The sequence below is a fragment of the Melospiza georgiana genome, chromosome Z (genome assembly GCF_028018845.1).
Source record: "Melospiza georgiana isolate bMelGeo1 chromosome Z, bMelGeo1.pri, whole genome shotgun sequence".
NCBI lineage: Eukaryota > Metazoa > Chordata > Aves > Passeriformes > Passerellidae > Melospiza > Melospiza georgiana.
Window position 1 is genome coordinate 42522808 of NC_080465.1, and position 18745 is coordinate 42541552.

An 18745-nucleotide genomic window follows, 5' to 3' on the forward strand; every position below is an offset into this window, starting at 1 on the left:
GTTGATTTAGTTTTCCTTTCAGGAGTATTCCAGAAGCATATGAAACAAAAAGCTCTGTGATCTAGGTAGTCCTTTCAGAATAGCAGCTGTACTGACATTACCTTCTTGTGGTCTGGCTGGGTAGCGCATGTGTTCTATGACTGCACTAAGAAACAGGGGTGGGAGGCTCTGATTAACACATCACAGCATGCTGACTCGTCACCCAGACCCCTCCCTGTGTCTCAGGCTGCTGGGATTTCTCTTCTAAAGGGACTACAAAGCTGGTCCAGCTCGTGAAGATTTTTCCCCCCGTAATGTCTGTCATGTTGGTTTGCACAAATTCTTCTCAGTACAGAGTTAGAGACGCTCCTGTACCAGAAGCAGAAGGGAAGATAACTGTTCATACTGTTCCTCAAAGGGCTTTGTAGGAGAGAGTAGAAAGGCAGGAGTTCTCAGCTCTGAAAATCCAGGTTGCTTACCCTCTCCCAACATTTGTGTGAATGGCTTTGGTTGGATATTAATGTTATGTTACTCTAAAATAAACCAGCTGCATTTTTTAAGTTAGCCATTCATAAGGAAGGATGTGTACTTAGGCATAAGAAGCACATCTGAAGAATTAGTTAGAATTAACTGTATATATTTTCTTTAAACTATACATATTTAGGAAAATTAACTGGAGTAAGGAAAATCAGAGAAGAGATGGAATTAACCCAGGCAAAAATCTCATTCTCCTTTGCTCATACTGAGTCCAGTGTCTGAGCCAACTCACATTCAGCCCAAGTTTGTTTATACAGCAGAACATGAACCAGAATTACTATTTTCAGATGATCTCCCAAAAATCTCTCCCAAAAGAGGAGATCTTGCCTGTACTGCAAGATCTTGCCTGTACTGCAAGAGTATTGTGGGGTCAAAGCATTTCTAAAGTACTTACATGCTCTGAAAATTGGAAATGTTAGTCTAAGAGAAAGGTCAGCCCAAGAATGCCAGTGCTTTATTAATGTGGTTTCTCCCTCTCCCTCTCACTCTCCCTCTCCCTCTCTCTCTCTCTCTCTCTCTGGCTGAAATATTTTTCAAAGAGAAGTTTATTATTTCTCAGGTCTACTGTTTCATTTGAACACAATGCAGGGCAATGTGTTTTGTAAGCTAGATTAAAACTGTAGGTGTAGTACTGAATAAAGTCAGAGGAGACTCTGGTGTGAGACATGGCTCTGTGATACTCTCTGCCTTGGAAAAAAGAATCTTTTTGCACCTGACAGCTGTGCTAACTACTCTCTTTTGCTGTCCCACATTTATCAGAGGGCTTGAATAATGTAATAATTGCCTATTGGAACTATTTTCAAGACTTTAAAATACATCTGATGTCAAAGTTTCTTTTTTGCTGTGGGGTGGACATAGCAATTATTTTTGCTTGGATGGCATTCAGTAGGGACTAAATGCATTATCACACAAAGATTTAAAGATGCCCCTCTTCAAAGAAAGGTGGTATTTGCAGGGAGTCTCTTCCTCATCAGCAAAAATTAAATTTATTTTTGGAAAATTGCAATCTGTTTAAATCATAATTTTTTCTTTATGCTGACTTATTTCTGGTTTTTCTTCCTTCTTCTTAAGAAAGTTCATTTCATTTCATCTGATTTTCCCTCTATATCATTAACAACTCTTGTGTTTGTGTATTAATGCTGTTGCTAATCCAGGACATTAATTATGCTTTTTTTTCTCCTCTCAGCCTCATAAACCTAATAGTGGTGGCCTACTTAGGATGGGCTAATTTGAATAAGCAATTTAGCGTCCTGACTGATTTTTAGCTATGATTTAAATCAGCAAACAGGAGATCTTAATGTTTGCAGTTACTGAATTACAACCTTGTCTTGTATTTTGAACCTCTTTAACAAATGTTGATTCTCATTGACCAGATACTATTAAAACTTACTAGATTGGAATAAAAGGAGTCTTTAATATTAAAATGAATTCTTTTTGCTAAGCAAAAAGAAGAATGCATTACTGCTAGTTTATAATTCTTGTGGCTTGTACTAAGTTCTGCATAGAACAACAGTGGAATCCCATTATAATAAAGTAAATAATTTAAAAGTATATGTTATTTAAATCAAAATGTAGTGCATAAATATGAAACTTTTTAAAAATAAAGTGTTTTGTCTGCCTTCTAATATCTGCAAGTTCAGAAATCTTCTTATTCTTGTGTCACATTAAAAGCATAGATGAGAAAAATAAATGTTTTCTGCTATTTTCATGTCCCAGTTGATTTCTCTGTTTTGAGTCAGCCAGCGAATGACCAACATTAACACTATGAACTTAGATAAAGTGATTCTTTAGATCTGCAGAAGACTATACAACAGTTAAGAGCATGGTTAGCACTTTGATAAGCTGCAGTTCTGGTTTCTTAGCAAAAGATTTGTGCCAAGAATTTTGTCATTGAACAGCAGTGCTTAAATTTTTTCAGTAAAACACACTACTATAAAATTTAGTTTATAAAGAGCCTTAGCATAATCTAGTAAGTCTATTTCATAAAATAGGTTGCCATCGTAGATAAATTTTATATTGTTGAGAGTTGTTCTCATTCTTTTAAATTTAGCTCAAACATATTTGAATACTTAAAAGAGCATCCAAAACCTGAAAATCTCAGTCTACACTACTTTAGAAGAGAAGTTTGTTAGCAGGCTGTTTGGTATACAAAACACAACATTGTTTGCTTTGTTTCTGCCAACTTTTTATGGTACCTTTCGTTTTCCCATGTGTTCTGTAGCATGGGAGGTGAAAGTTACAGAAATATTTCAAGGTGTCAACATTAGGGAGTGGAACAGACCCATGCCAACAGTTGTTTTTAATGTTACTTTTGTTATATTTTACTCACAACTTGGAATTAAGCCACTGGTCTCCAAAACTCAGTTTTTCATCCAGGACAGAAGCACAGATTTCTTGAAAGCTATTCTTTAGAGGTTTGCATGCTCCTCTGGACTGTGCATGCAGCTGTGCTGTGAGAACTAGAGACAACACAGGGCATTTCCTGTGATAACTAAAATCGGTGCGTGTGATTGATCAATAAACTTTAACTGAACTCAGAGAATATACTTCTTTTGTAGCAACATAATTTTTCTGATTTCAGCAGGACCGAGCACAAGACCTTTTAGACCTAACAGAGAACATTCTCTCCTATCTGGAGTAAAAGTTTTTTTCACTGCAGTCAGATGCTCCTTACTTTGTGTACTTCTGAATTCGCAGTGGCAGCTCAGTGAGATTACTTGAGAAGCAAAGTTGCTTCACTTTTGGAGCTTTAGCTGCAATATTTGCTTGGAAACAAATGCCAAATATATTTTTCTTTCTTTTTTATTAGCATGTATGTTTTATGTCTCTAAGGTTTTCCATTTCCATTCTGAATTAAGGATAGATGTTCAAAATAAAACATCAAGGCAATACTGGTTTTGTGTGAGACTGTGTTTGGGGGTTTTTTGGAGTATTTGGTGGGTTGCTAAAACCAAACGGGAAAATGCAGCAAAGGAATTAGTATTTTTATACTTGCTTTGTATTTAGATATTTCTTAAGTCTTAAAAACCAGAAACTCATTCCTGAGGGAAAGATTATTATTCACAACACAAAGGGTACAACAAAAACTTTTTTCTACCGGAAAAGAAAGTATGGTTGGCGTTGGAAGGGACCTCTAGAGGATATCTTGCCCAGCCTCCCTGCTCAAGTAGAGTCCCCTAAAGCAAGTTTAGGACCATGCCACACAGTTTTTCAAGATCTCCAGTGATGGAGATTCTGCAGCCTCTCTGGGTAACCTGTGCCCAGTTCACCCTCACAGTAAAAAAATAGTGTTGCCTGATATTCAGGCTCCCTGAAACTCCTTTGTTTCTGTTTGTACCAATTGCCTCTGGTCCTGTCACTGGGCATCACTGGAAAGAAGCTGGCTCTGTCTTCTTGCAGTCTCCCTTCAGATATTTATATGCCTTGTTATGTTCTCCACTTCAGCATTCTCCTTTCCAGGCTGAAAAGTCCCAGTTCTCTTGGCCTGTCTCACAGCAGAGGTGCTTTATCACACTTGTGGGCCTTTGCTGGCCTCATGCCAGCTTTCTTTAAAAAGTTAAAGTTTTAGATGCAGAAACAGAAATAACAGTTTAAAACTATTCCAGCCTATTTCATGTACTCTTGATTTGTCTTGCAGCAATTCATGGAGAACAGCAGCGTAACTGCTTGTTACAATGAACTGGTTCAAATAGAACATGGGGAAGTGCGATCTCAGTTCAAATTACGGTATGTAGAGGTGTGAGAAACAGCAAACGCCAACCTCTTGGTCTAAACAATTGCATCATGTTATTTTCTGCTTCTTCCCAGCTAAGCATTTGTGTGCCTTGCATCTGTATGTTAACTAATGCACTACTCTTCTATATTTCCTCCTTCTGTGTTTTTTGTAAAGGACAAACTCAGTGCTTTAGTAACTGTGGTACCCTGAGAAATCTTGGTCAGTGTAGGTGTGGGCTGTGAATTTAAGTGATGGTAAAACTTTATAAAGTGATCCTTGATCTCGTGTGTCTGAGCTTTCATATTAGGAGGCTTGAACTGAATGCAATCTTGATTCAGCTCTGAGTTTTTATTTTCTTTCTTGGCCAAGACTCAGCAGGCCAGGAGCACAGTTTTATATGTTATCGAGAAGTTAAATGGGGCTCATTCCCACTTTTGCACTTTTTCCCCACATTGCACTTTTTCCTTAATGTGACTAATTTTGTATTTAATATTGGTGCTTTTGCATGCGTGTAGATATTTTTGCAATGCAACCATATGAAACTATAGGAAAGAAATGCAGAGAAAGAGCTGTTCTCTCTGTGGCATAAATTAATTCGAGTTCCATCTACAAAAAATACTATCACTTTTCTACAGGTTTCAGTGTCTCTGTTTCACAAGTTGATTTTTTCTAAGATTTCTTTGCAAACTGATACCAAAGTGACTTTATATTTTGAGTGATTGCATATTCATGCACACAAACTGCAATGACGGTGGAATTCCAGGGAAAAAATTGTATTTTGGTTTACACAATTTTAATAGTTGTTTTCTAAAACTCAGCAAGAATGTCTTCCCCTTACCTCTGTCTTATTAGAGAAATGTCATTAAAAACTAATCAGAGCCAATCCTGGTTATGGCATTCAGGTATAATTTTTTTTTCATTTGTGTGGTTTAATTAAGTGGGGAAAAGAGTGCTGCACTGCACATCTGTGCTGCTAGTTCATTATGTGGGGGTCTTCTAAACAGCTTTGTGAAAGTGAAAGGGAAGAGAATACAGAAAGTTCGTTGATAGAATTAAACTCAGGATATGTCACATGTTCAGACACAAGAGAAATGTGATGAAAAAGTAGCATCAGCCCCAGAGAGAAGTAAACGAGATCATGTCAGTGGTCAGAAGTGGCTTTCCATTCCTAGCACAGACTCCACTTTTCCACATAGCTGGTTCTGGTTGGAAACTTGGTTGGACATCTGTGTGCTAATTAAAGGGGATATGGGCCATTTAAACTTGTAATTTTGCTGGCTTGCTTGCCAGATCAATTGAAAATACTAAGGCTTGAATAGTGCAGACATATCTGTGTGTTTTCTTACAGAAAGTCTATGTAATTACATTTGTTAGAAGCTGATGTACCAGACAGGCATCTATCACTGAGACAAATTAGTTCCTTCACACAGCACAAAATCACACTTGGAAACCAGCTTGAATTGCTAGAAAATCACATATAAAATTACACTCCAAGCTCCTTTTATTATATGAGCAGAAACACTTCTGTCACCTTCTGTACAAAATACTTTTTCCCCACAAACCTTCATCCACATGGTTGCATGCCTGTGTTTCTGCATATGTCTCTTTGTGTATCCTATTTTGTTTTGAGTTACTTATACAATAAGCAGAAGTAGTAATGTCTTGTATTTCTTAATTCTCTAGTCAATGGTACTAATTCAAACCCTGCTATGCAGCCTGGAAGCAAGAGGTTTCTTTTAGGTAATAACTGTGTACAGGAATATTTATGCATGGTGCATTTTAGCTCCCTGAAATGAGAATTATGTAGAAGATAATTAGTTTGTCTTCAGACCAAATGAAAGACAAGGCAGTGATGTCTATCAAAGCAAGTATGACTAAGTTGTTTCTTCCAGTTCTCACTCTTCTGGGCCATGGCAGGGTCCTGAAACTACATGATCTTCATGTCCCTTCCAACCCAAATCATCCCATGATTCTATGAGATATACATTTTTCCCTAATATTAGAAGCGTATATTAATTTTAATGCCATCCTGTGTAAGTCATAACATAAGCAATTTGAATTCTGTACCAAGAAGGTAAGGCTTTTATTTTCCTGCATTAGTTCAAGGATAGCCCTGAAAATAATAGGCAACAAAGATCATCTGGGTCCTGAAAGATGAGGATGTATGGAAATCAAGTCACTGCATTATTACTTGGAAGAAGGAAAATTGGTAATTTTTTTATTAGAACTTTGAGATGGATCAAATTGCTTCCTTTAACTGTGTTGTATTACAGTTTCTTTGATAGTGCCAACTTACTTGCTGTACTATAAAACTTTGTCTATATGTGCTGTCATGATTTTTGCACTTCCAATCTTTAATGATCACAGAACTTTCTGATGTAATAGTAGTGTGTTATTTTACTGCTAATTGTTCATTCCTGCTGTTCAGAGCATGTGTGTAGATACAAACGTACTCTTAAGATGCTGCAGCACCTATGAGCACATTTACAATGTAATCTGCAGTAAAAGCACGTTAACAACAGGGATGTCTGAGGCTGGATGTTCTGAAAAAGTCATAATAAAGATTGTGGCGTGGTCTAGTCAAAACAACGGCTATTTTGTGGTTCATCTATCAAGAAGTACAATTTAATCATGTATTTATAGTGAACAAAATGTTCTAACAATAAAACTAATGTGCTAATCATTTGCTACTTGCAGGGCTTGTAATGCAGTCTTTACAGCATTAGACCATTGTCAGGAGGCTGTAGAAATAACCAGTGAAGATCATGTCATTCAGGTAGGGGGGGAAATGTTAACTATTTTATAGAATTTGAAAAGAGGGACCCCAAAGAGATCTTGGCTCAGTAGTTCCTGTTCTATATCAATATTTTAGTTTTGTTGCCCATTAGAAAGTCTTGTGCAATAAACTGCCTAATTTCTGATTGCTGTACACTGATGCCTGCTGAATTTATAAGACTTTTCCTTCTGTAACTTCATTGAAATTATAGTTTTCAGTAATGCTGTTTCTGGTAAAACCTGCATTAATTCTCTTTCTGTGCCTTCTGATAGATTACATATTGCCTTCTCCTACTTGAATAAAATGTTTCACCATTACATAGTATTTTTATATGAGAAACACTGAATTGTAGGGATGTGTAGTTGTGGCTTTAGCATATAACTTTTCACACTTTGGTACTTATATGTAACTTACTAGTTTTTAAATAAGTTTTTTTTAATATTGTCCTATTGTACCTTTGTTTTGGCAGTATGTTAATCCAGCCTTTGAACGGATGATGGGGTACTGCAAGGGAGAACTTATTGGCAAGGAGCTTACTGAACTACCTAAAAGTGATAAAAACTCTGCAGATCTTTTGGACAACATAAACACATTTATTAAAAAAGGAAAGGTAATCAAATATGACAAACTCCTGTGAAATCACTATAGAGTTCTATTCTGATTTGGTTTTATTGCTGTAGGTTTAAGAACACTAGATGTATTCTTCATGAGTACACATATAAGACCAGAATTGTGTTTCTCAGATGTCTAAGCACAGCAGCCCATGCCAAAGACAAGTGACTACAGATATCATTAGCTTTGCTTTTAAGATCTGACTGAACTCCTACTGATTTGCTGGCTTAAGATCAGTATCAGAATGTTTTCTGTGTTTCTGTTTTGCTTAGAGCCCATGGAGCTTTTCTTAGATGCAATGTAACAGTTTGTCCCTCAGTCAGTCTCTCAGGTGGCTGAATCATCCAACTAAAGTGTGTAACTTCTGTCAAACAGCAGAGCCTTGCTGACTGTGTACTTAAAGCACCAAAATGTATTGGCACCCAGTGGGGTGCCAATTGCTTTCCTAATAACTACGGTTAGAATGTCTGCAGTGCACTGTGAACTCCTGTCCTTAAGGCGATGGGCCTGGCAATATGACATGCATCAGTCTCTTGTCCCATCTCCCCTGGGTTGCCGAAATACCTGTCGCCCTTCCCTGTCTCACATTCTGCTTCAAGACCTTTGGGGAGTTCTTGAGTCTTTGAGTCATGTCCAGCAGTGATCTGAGCTTTGTGAGTCACTGTCTGCAGGTCCACCTTGGTTCATTAGCAATACCTACAGGCCACTCCTGCTGTGCTCCTCCTCATTTATATGGGCTGCCCTGCAGCTAGCACTGTCTGCTCAAAGGTATCTTCTACCCCCTCTCCAGCTTCATCCTACCCTGCTGCCAGGTAGTTCCCCCCTGAAGATATTTCCTCTTTGAGGTTAGTTGAAGGACATATTTAGATCAAGGATTTCTGAAGTTTAGTATATATATCGCATGGCAACTGACAACTTCAAAGCTGAATGGTGTTTAGGCTTATTTCTGCTGGTGCCAAAGGATATCTGCTGGATGTGTTGCAGTCACTGCTCCTTATGGTGGCACCTAGCAAGAATGTATGGTAGCACCTAGCAATAATGTATGGTGGCACCTAGCAAGAATGTTTGTCACCTCTTTAACTAGATGATACCTACAATTCCTTGTAAAAATTGTAAAGTTCCTTGTAAAAAATACCTTCTCCCAAGAGGAACATAATTATGCTCTCCTTATGTTAGTTAAAGATGCTGCTCTCCATTGGGTGAATAGGTGCTGCTCACTCTCTCTGTAATACTTGAGAGTACATTAATTTTATACAATTTTTTAAAATACAACTATGAAATTAAAATAATTATTTAATACATAAGAACTATGCAGTAATAAACAAGTATTTGACTGCAAGCTATGTATGCTCAGATGCTGTCTCTGTTTTGTGTGTTTCTTTAGGAATGGCAAGGAGTTTACTATGCAAGAAGGAAATCAGGGGACAGTATCCAGCAGCATGTGAAGATAACACCTGTGGTCGGTCAAGGAGGGTAACTAACTTGTCCGGAACATAATTGCTTTCTGGGTTTTAGGGCCTTCTCTCTGCTTTCTGCATCTGTAAGTTTGACACGAACCTCCACGTATTTAGCAGCTGGGAAACCTCCGTGTGTGTGTGTGTGCTCGTACGTGTTCTCACCTTTGCAGTTTAGAACAGACACATTGCCAAATTCTGCTCCCAGATTTGCAGGGGAATTCCTGGACCGACAGAAGTATCAGGTGTCCTGCAACAAAAACCTCAATGTCACACTGAAGGACTGCTTGTCACCCAGTTGTCTTGCTGGTGTTGGGCTTGGTATCTGTTTTCCTGAGGGCTTAGAGATCTCTCTTTTAAAAAATAGTAACATATCAATTCACTTCTGTCTTTACGATGTGATGGAGTAACAAGTGATAATTTCTGTTGTTAGGAAAATAAGACACTTTGTGTCCCTCAAAAGACTGCATTGTACCAATGAAAACAACAAGCAGGTATTGTATTTCTTTCATGTGATAATTTTCATAGCTTTTAGTGAATGATATTTTTTGGCTTATAAATTTTTCCAAGAAGATGTGACCTATATTGTCGATGAGATTCTCACTGATTGTTGGAGCAAGCAAGAAAATTGCAACATTTGCTTGTATTAGTCTCTGTTTGTTGGACTCCTGAGGAAGACCATCTTTCATTTCTGGAGCATGGGCATGACAGTTGAGTCCATGATACTGTGGAGCAATACAGATCACAGTTCAAAGGGAGCTCAGGGCCTGTTTTGTAGGGCTGCTCTTGCCAGTCTAATCTGCTGTACTTACGCCAACTAATGATCCGTGCTCAGTGGCCCCAAGGTTTGTTAAGTGTGGTACTTTTATGAAGTGCAGCCCTCATGCTGGCCCTGAGGCTTCCCACACCTGCCAGAACAGGTGCTGTGGAAGGGTGCTACTCAAGCCACAACCCCAGCAAACCAGCAGCAGTGGCAGAGCTGGGTTTCTGCAGTCCAGACACAAGTCTACACCTGCCTTTTTTTTGCTTTTTTTTTTTTTGCTGCCCCTGCAACAAACCTGGTAGTGTGGGGAGCTGTTTGCTGTCATCTTCTGCTGGCTTCCTCCCTCTGATGGTGTCTGAGGCAAATGATCATATCACATACTTTGCTCCAGAAGTATTCTAGTAAGTGCCATGTTGAGTAAAGAAGTCTAGACTTCTGTGAGCAAAGGAGCAAAGCCTGTCTTTGGCATGTGGTCTCTAGGTGTGAGATAGAGAGTGGCTGGAAACATTTTAGACCAAGCACGTGCTTTGTAAATAGGATATGTTTCCATGTCATTTAGGAGAGGGGTTATGTATCTTGTTTTATTTAGAATTTTATGTGCTTTTATCTGTCATGTAAAGACACTTGGGCATGAAAAGTATTTAGAAAGTCACTAGTATGCCCTTTCTTCAGTAGAACAATATTGAATATTAACACATTACTGGAAAACCACTACTTCTAAGAGAATTTCATAGGCGGTAGCATTTGACTGTTGAAACCATCCTCCTTGCACAAGTTTTTGTGGAGGTTGGTAGTAACAAATCAAGGAGAACTCTGCATAATTCTTGGAAGAAATTTCCATGTCTATCATTGAAAAATAAGACTGATAGTATTTTAAACTGACTTCATCTTTGAACTAAACCATGTGTTTTAGTATTAGCAGCAAAATATCATTTACAGTCACAGGATGTTTTAAAATGCTCAGGCTAGAGTGCAACAGAGTTTTATAAAAGCAGTGATAAAGTTGCATGCATTTTTAATTCATTGTTTAAACTTCATACCTGTTGTTTCATTTATAGCTGCTTTGATGTTGATTTGCAAGTAAGACATAATCTAAAGGCTTTTTCTGTATTATACACGCAACTGAAGGACTGGTACAGGGAGGCGTATATATGATACTCAGTGCAAGATAATAAGTATTACAAACTTGTACCCATATGTAAAAAATAGCAGTAGGAATATAAGAAAAAAGTAAATTTTTTTGTCCTTCTTTGCCCTGTAGATTGCGCTGCTTATACCAGTAAGAATCATGCAATCATAGATTGATTTGACTGGAAAGGCACCTTAAAGATCACCTAGTTTCAATCCCCTTGTCACAGTCAGGATCGCCTTCCACTAGAATAGGTTGTTCAGAGCCAAACCCAAGCTGGCCTTGAACTTCCAGGGACAGGACATCCACAACTCCTCTGGAGAACCTGTTCCAGTGTCTCACCACCCTCAAAGTAAAGAATTTCTTCCTGATAGCTAGTTGAAACTTACTTACTCTCTTTCAGTTTAAAACCATTGCCTCTTGTCCTATCACAAAACACTCTTGTAAAATTTTCTTTTATTTTCTTGTAGGCCCCTTTAGTAATTGGAAGGTCTTAAGTGACCTCCCAGAGTCTTTTCTGCAAACTGAATGACCCCAACTCTCATCCTTTTCACATAAGAGAGGTGCTACAGCTCTCTGGTCAGTTCTGTGGCCCTTGTCTGGATCTGCTCTTGCAGGTTCATGTCTTGTGCTGGAGGCCCCTCCGGAGGTGCTGTGGCCCCTCAGGCAGCTGTGACATCGCAAAGCTGGCTGTCATCAGTCAGCCTGGTGCAGGTGCACCTGGTCCCACTGGCTGTGTCCCTGACAAGGATGTGAGTAATCCTGGCCCCAGTGCAGAGCCCCAAGGAGCACCCCCGGCACTCCTCTCCACCCAGACTCCTGGCCATTGGCCATAACTCTTGAAGCAGGAGCGTTCGGGCAATTCCTTACCCACTGGGTGGTCCATCCAGGGCTCTCCACCGTAAAGTCAAGGGCGTGCCCAGAAGCATCAAATGCTTTGCACAGGTCCACTTAGATGACATTCCCTTATCCACCCAAGGTAGGAGGCCACCAAATATGTCAGGCATGATTTGCCCTTAGTGAAGCTGTGCTTGTTGTCAACAATTATCTTCTTCTTTTCCATATGCCTTAGCATAGTTTCCAGGGGAATCTGCTCCATGGATTGCAGGGCACAGAGGTGAGACTGGCCTGTCATTCCCTTGGTTTTCCTTTTTTTTTCTAATCTTTAGAAATGACAGTTAAGTAAATTTCTCCATTTCCTGGAAACTGCACTGGACTGTTATGAATTCTGAAATCTGATTGACAGCCGCTTAGCCACTTCCTCCACCAAGTCCTTCAGGACTTAGAAATGCTGATCAGGTCCTGTGATCTCATGCACTTTCAAGTTCCTTGGATGTTCCCAAACCTGATCTTCTCCTACACTGGGTGGTTTTCATTTCCCCAGTCCCTGCCTTTACCTCCTGTGACTAGGGAAATGCATGTAGCTGGAACACTTGCCAGTGAAGACCAAGGCAAAAGAGTCAGAGAGTACCTCAGCCTTCCGTGTGTCCCAGGTAACCACATCTCCTGTTTCCTTCCAGAGAGGGACCACATTTTCCCTAACCTTTCTTTAATTCACCAAGGTACCTATAGAAGCTTTTCTTGCTGTCAGTTATGTCCCTGGCCAGATTTAATTCTATCAGACCTTAGCTTTCCTAACATGATCCCTGGCTTGTCAGACATTCTCTGTAGGCTACCAGTCCTTGTTTCCACTCTCTGTAGGCATCCTTCTTTTGTTTGAGTTTGTCAGCAAGTTCTTTGTTCATCCACACAGGCTTTCTGGCATTTTTCTGACTTCTCTTTGTTGTGAAGCATCATTCCTGAACTTGGAAGAGGTGATCCTTGAATATTAACCAGGTTTCTTGGGCCCATCTTCCCTCCAGGGCCTTATTCCATGGCACTCTACCAAGCAGGTTCCTGAAGAGGCCTAAGTCTGTTCTCCTGAGTTCCATGGTAGTGAGTTTACTGTGTGCCCTCATCAATGCCCTGAGGAGGATCTTGTACTCCTTCATGATTGCTGCAGCCCATGCTGCCCTTGAACTTCATGTGCCCCATAAGCCTCTCCTTATTAATGAGAAAAAGGGAAATTAGGAAACAAGGACTTGTGTCCACAGCAACATTCATATTCTCCTGTACTGCTGGAAAGTATCATCTGTTCCTGTCTTTTTAATACTGGTTCACGAGAAGCTAATAAATTAAGCACTATAGACCTGGGAAGATTTACACATTTGGTGATCCCAGGGAATATGGCCTTCAAAAGGTTCTCCACAGATACAGAGGTCTGCCACAAAGGTTAAAGACTGCAGCCTAACAGAAAGTTTGGTCTGTGGAGCTTTTACATCCCTTGGGGAAAAAAGAAGGTGTGTTTGATAGAACTATGCAATTGTTGTTTCACTTCTGTCACAGAAATATCTCATGCCTGTAGGAGATCCTGGACAATGCAGTTTTCCTAATATCCATGCTTTAATACTTGCAGCAGTAGAACTCTTCCTTAGACTAAAAAAATAGGGTTCCTTTTCAAGCTACAGATAAATTTTTATGGAAGGATAAAAGGAAATCAAATTAAATATTTACTTAAGTTGCAGAGCAGTAAAAGTTGTCATAGTTCAAATTTTGATGTCAAATGTCTAATGTTGCACTAAATCAATATAATTTTAAACATCTTGATCTCAGCATTCAGACAGTATATGTTGACTTCAAAACATCCTTACATCATTACACCATTACACATTTCCACCTTAAAAAAAGTATGTGTTTTTTGCCAGTACCAACATCCTCTGTAAGGGATATCAGAGACCACTGGAACCTTCATGTATTTCCATGCCAGATTTGTCACATAGAAAAACCCAGCATGTTAAATTTATGCATGGAAAAAAAAATACTTAAAAGAGCATTAAGCATTCTTACAGTGAAGATTTATGAATGAGGATTGAGTTTCATCTGACTATTCCCGTGTGCTGAGCCTAGGTAATTATTAATGCTGCCATTGTCAATTTGAGACCTGGCAGGATAGGTTCCAGTGTTTTCACATTCATAAATTTACAAGAGAGGTGTTGTTTCTTTCAAGAACATATTGACCCAAGATTAACTGTGTAGCTGCCCTCATAACTTACCTTACATGGCTCTTTCAGGACATGCCTGCAGAAGGGGAAGAGAAGTATTCAGAACAGAAATGTAGTTTATTTTTTTAGTAAAGCACTTGGAGGACTGTGACTATGTTTCTGCCAGTTGTGCAGTAGAAAGAGATATATCCATTGGCTTTGAAAGAAGTCCCAGTGAGGCCAGAACAAGCAGTTCAGATGCCTTTTGTCAGTGTACCATATTTGATGAGATTTCCTTAACTTTGCTCTGTTTGGATGAGATTATTTCTCTGAGAGTTTCTACATGGTTACAAGAGAGGTGTTGAAGCTTTTAAAATTTTTTTTGATGAAGAGTCAGTTCTTACACTCCCCTGAACAAGAATTATATGGAGCAATGGTAAAGGGTTTCCCTTTCTTTTTTTTTTTTTTTTTTAATTCGTTACAAAAAGCCATGTCTGAATTTTGAAAGAAGAAAATTTCCATTTTCTTCTCTTCTCCTTTCACTGTCTGTCTCTCCCCCTCATAGCAGAAAGGAAGAAACGAAAGGTGTGCAAGAATGGCAGAATGACAGAAAAGAGAATTTGTATCACTCTTTTCCTTTCTTTCCTGAATAATCCCCATGAGGACCCTGCAGCATGCACAGTCACAGACTGATACAGACCAGTAAGAGCACACAAGCACAACCTTGTCATACTCTCCTTTTAACTGACAGGTTGCAGCCATGGACTTCATGCTTCCATGTAATCTAGTGCTTTGCTACAGGCAGGTGATGGATTTGGTCAGAGCAACCAGTCACCATATGACAGTAATGGACTCCTAAATATTATGTGTACTGAATAATTTGTAATTACAGTGTCAAGCACTGACAATTATTCATCTGAAGTAAGAGGGTATGCGTATCTTCTCTAGTGACTGCAGTAAAAAAGTAAGCATTATTCCTAGTAAGCATTATTTCTAGTCTTTCTCTGTGACTCTGTTAGCTATACTTACATACATCATACACCAATTTTCAAGAAATAACTTGAGGAACTGCCATTTCTGGTCAGCTTTCCTGTCAACAGCAAAACACTTTCTTCTAATCACACAACAAAGGAGAGTGGTGAGGTGATTAGCAGGTATTAAACTGTCATGAACTGGACAGTACTTTTGTCTTTGAGAAGAATGAAAAAGCAGAGGAACATTTAATCTGTGTTACTGCAGACTAAGCAATAGCTGTAAATTTTAATATATGGAAATATCCTATCTAAATTCTAAGAAAGCTTGAAATACCTACTATTGGAGCTGCGTAAAATGTTTCAGAAGAACAAAGAATTAAGATTCCATGCCTAATTATTAATTCATGAGAATGATTTAAAACTACTTGAAAATAAAGGTCTGATGAATGACAACTACCTCTACCCCTTATTTCCTGGAGAATAGTTTTTAAAACTGAGTTTTTTGAAGTCCAGTTTATCAGTTATCCATGAAAGGATGCATTCAAAATTAGCTTCAATAGTTCTAAGAAAAATATTTTTAAAGGACAAAAAATAGTGTTGCAGGTTTTATTTTATTCTTTCAGGTTCATATGCAACTTGCACTTAAAACAGTACCTAAATGAGTATCAGTTCTCTTGTAAACACAAGCATTAAACGGGAATTCAGTACATAAAAGCACTTGTATCTATGATTTTCTGCATGGCCTATCTGTTTGCTTTCATATTATTCCTCTACATCTAATTACACCTTAAGAAGAGTCTTAGCCAAACAATTTTTTTTAGATCGCTGAATGGAAAATACTAAATATGGACAGTGTTGAATGCAGCCTGTTTAAAGTTTTTTGTATTCTTTTTTCTTAAATATATGTTTTATTCTTATCTCCAGCTCTACAAGAGTCACCGTGAGGATAAGCACACAGGAGACAATTCTCAGTCAGGTTAGAATATTACCCTTTACCTCTACATTCCTCTGTGCTGGGGGCTGTGTCAGGGTTCTCTGCTAGAATGAATTGTTGTGTCTTCCCCCTGTCCGGTCAGTGGTCAGAGCTGATGGCCAAGGACAGATGCCAGCTGCCTCTGATACCACACCATGAATTGGACTTGTAATCATCAATAATTGAGTCTCCTGTGCAGACCTCTTGCTGTGCATTTGAAGTTCACTGTTTGTTCCGTGGCTGGTGTACCTTGGCACCTCTTTGTGTTTGAAATGTGGAATGTGCTGATTTGTGCCAGCGCACCTGCCACAGTGTGTCCAAGTTTAGGGCCTGTCAGCAGGCCATTGGTTTGGCCCCAGCACAGGCTAAGATAGTTGTCTCTGAGGTGTCCAGGCCTGAGCAGCTCAGTTCCAGTCAGCACAGGGTTGCTGCAGCATGTCTGAAACCCTTGTCTTGTGTCTTAGGTAGGTTTACTTACTCACAGACAGCACATTCCAGCACTCCTTGAGTTTTGCAGAGAGGTTTTGACTAGAAGTGTGGAGCATGAGGGAATAATTCCTTCCTCCAATGCTATGTAGGGTTTGGAATACCCCTTTTCCCTGAAGAAGGAGGTACTTAAGGCCACTTTTAAGCTTGTGACTCTAGTGGTCTCAGCCAGACTGATGTCTTATAATCATGAGTGAAAAGATTCTCATGCCTTGATACCTTCTGGCACCTGAAGCCTTTCCTGCTATGAAAGGTGAGACAACGTTGCTGTGCAATTTCAGGCAGCTTCTGGTTTTCACATGGGAGGAGGATATAACATATTAAGAGCATGGGACGTGACTGCTTGACATCCCCTGCTCTCTTAAGAAGCCTAAGAATACATAGAAACATCTGAGAGCTTTGTGATGCCAAACAGCAATGGGCAGGGGGAAGAAGAGACAATATGAAATTGGATGTTCTCATTCCCATTGCTGCTGCCAGAACTGATCCACAGTATGTTAAACCATTTGCTTCTGTATCCCTGTAACAAAAGCAGATTTTCTTCTCGCTGTTTCTGTCCTGCAAACAGGAAGATGAGGAAGCCCATAAATTAAGCAGGACAGTTGTTACTAACACATTTATATTAGCTTGCTAATGTTTTAAGTTTGCTCATTCTTGTGACAGATTTCACCAAGCCTGGGAAGCCCCATGGTATGACACCACATTGATGACAACATTGCAGTGAAAGTAGGCAGTCTCAGAGCATGTGATGTAGGTTATTCTTCCCTGCAGTCCATGGCTGTGCTCCAAGAATAACTTTTCAGAGCCATGGGCATATACCAATATGTGATGAGCATAGAAGAGTAATCCATGTGTATCATGCTGTTTGCAGTGGTGTGAGATTTGTAACAACCTGGATGATAAGATTTTCTGCTCACCAGGTAAAGAAAAAAATTTACGTAGGCATTCAAATATTTACAGATGAAACCACAGTATGGCAGAGAGTAGCTTTTACGCACCTGTGACTCTTTGGGTGGCACTAGGAAAGTATTTGACTTGCTAGTTGGTATTTAACACAAGGAGAGTTGTTTTGTCAGCTGTAGCCACTCAGAGCTATGTTTATGTGTAAATGCTTGCTCCCACTGAAGTGCCTCATGATAAAGTCATCCAAATGTTAGTGAAAGAATAAATAAAATTATTTAACATGCATTAGCTATGCCCGGCTCTTAGGTGTCAGCAGAGGAAAATGCTTTCCATTTCTCCAGTTCAGACTACAACAAAGAAGACCCAAACTGTCTGTGGTAGAAAAAGAGAATTAAGACAGAAACTATTTCAGTAATTTTTAGGATGGATGAATTTTTAATTCTGGAGAATTGTATGTTAACATTTCATTTTGCTAAAGAGAGGCTGCATACATCCTGTCTTGTGACATTATAATGAACATTCATCTTTATGTTAAGAATATCAAAATCATACTTTTGACTCTTCAAACGCTTTTATCAGCTTTTGAAAACCTGCTAGGGTCTCTGATCCTTGAGTGGCATTTTAGATACCTTGAGAATAGGTAGTATCACCACTTTCCACTCTTGGAAACAGCATAGTTGCTGCTTTAAAACATAAGGGAGAGTGCAGACTTTAATGTATTGAAGAAAAATGAAATTTTACCAGATTTTTTTTTAACTCCTTCCTGTCATTTCGTCCAGCTTTTGAATTTGACTGGATGTGATAATTTCTCTGGCTTTAGCAAACAGTCATTTCAAGAATAAGTTTATTGCATAACTAGTATTCAGAAGAACTAAATGGATTGTTTAAGAATTTTCAGCACGTTAGATTTTCCATAAACACAGGGTATAAATATTTATTGCAAATAAAAGCAAAAGCTGTCAGAGTCTGAACCATGCTTTGGCTTTAAGAGTGTAGAGTAAGATGAGACTCTTCTCAATTGGCCAAAGTTTTAGGCAGTTAAACTCAGGCTTGTTCAGTGGTCAGAGTAGAGCAAAAAGAACTCACACAAGAGGTTCAGCCCACTTGCCTGAGACATCTCTCCTGAAGCAGGATCTCTGAAAACCTTACATGGTGGCAGCCTGCAAGACTGCTGCTTTTAGAGAGCTAAAGTTAGGTGAAGCAAGACTCCTGTTCCATAAGGCATCTTGACTTCCTTGCAAAAGACCCTTCCAGGTGACTTGAGACAAGTTGACTTAAATTGATAGACACCAAGTTCCTTGTTCTGATGTGCAGAAATTGCAGTATTTCCCCCAGTTGTGTGATATTGTTAAGGTCACTTAATTAAATTTCCAAAATTTTAGATGGATATTTTGTAGAGGCTTTACTTGATACATTTTTAAAGC

The 18745-nt window shown here is 39.1% G+C and overlaps 1 protein-coding gene across 1 annotated transcript in view; it reads left to right on the forward strand.

Moving 5' to 3' along the window:
- The window catches only part of PDE8B (phosphodiesterase 8B), a 69347-nt gene that overhangs the window by 37853 nt on the left and 12749 nt on the right, over positions 1–18745 (forward strand). The window contains exons 6-11 of the mRNA XM_058043138.1: positions 4154–4242; positions 6929–7007; positions 7477–7617; positions 9004–9092; positions 9507–9567; positions 15884–15935. Of these exons, the coding sequence (XP_057899121.1) occupies positions 4154–4242; positions 6929–7007; positions 7477–7617; positions 9004–9092; positions 9507–9567; positions 15884–15935 (511 nt within the window). The remainder of the gene's footprint in view (positions 1–4153; positions 4243–6928; positions 7008–7476; positions 7618–9003; positions 9093–9506; positions 9568–15883; positions 15936–18745) is intronic.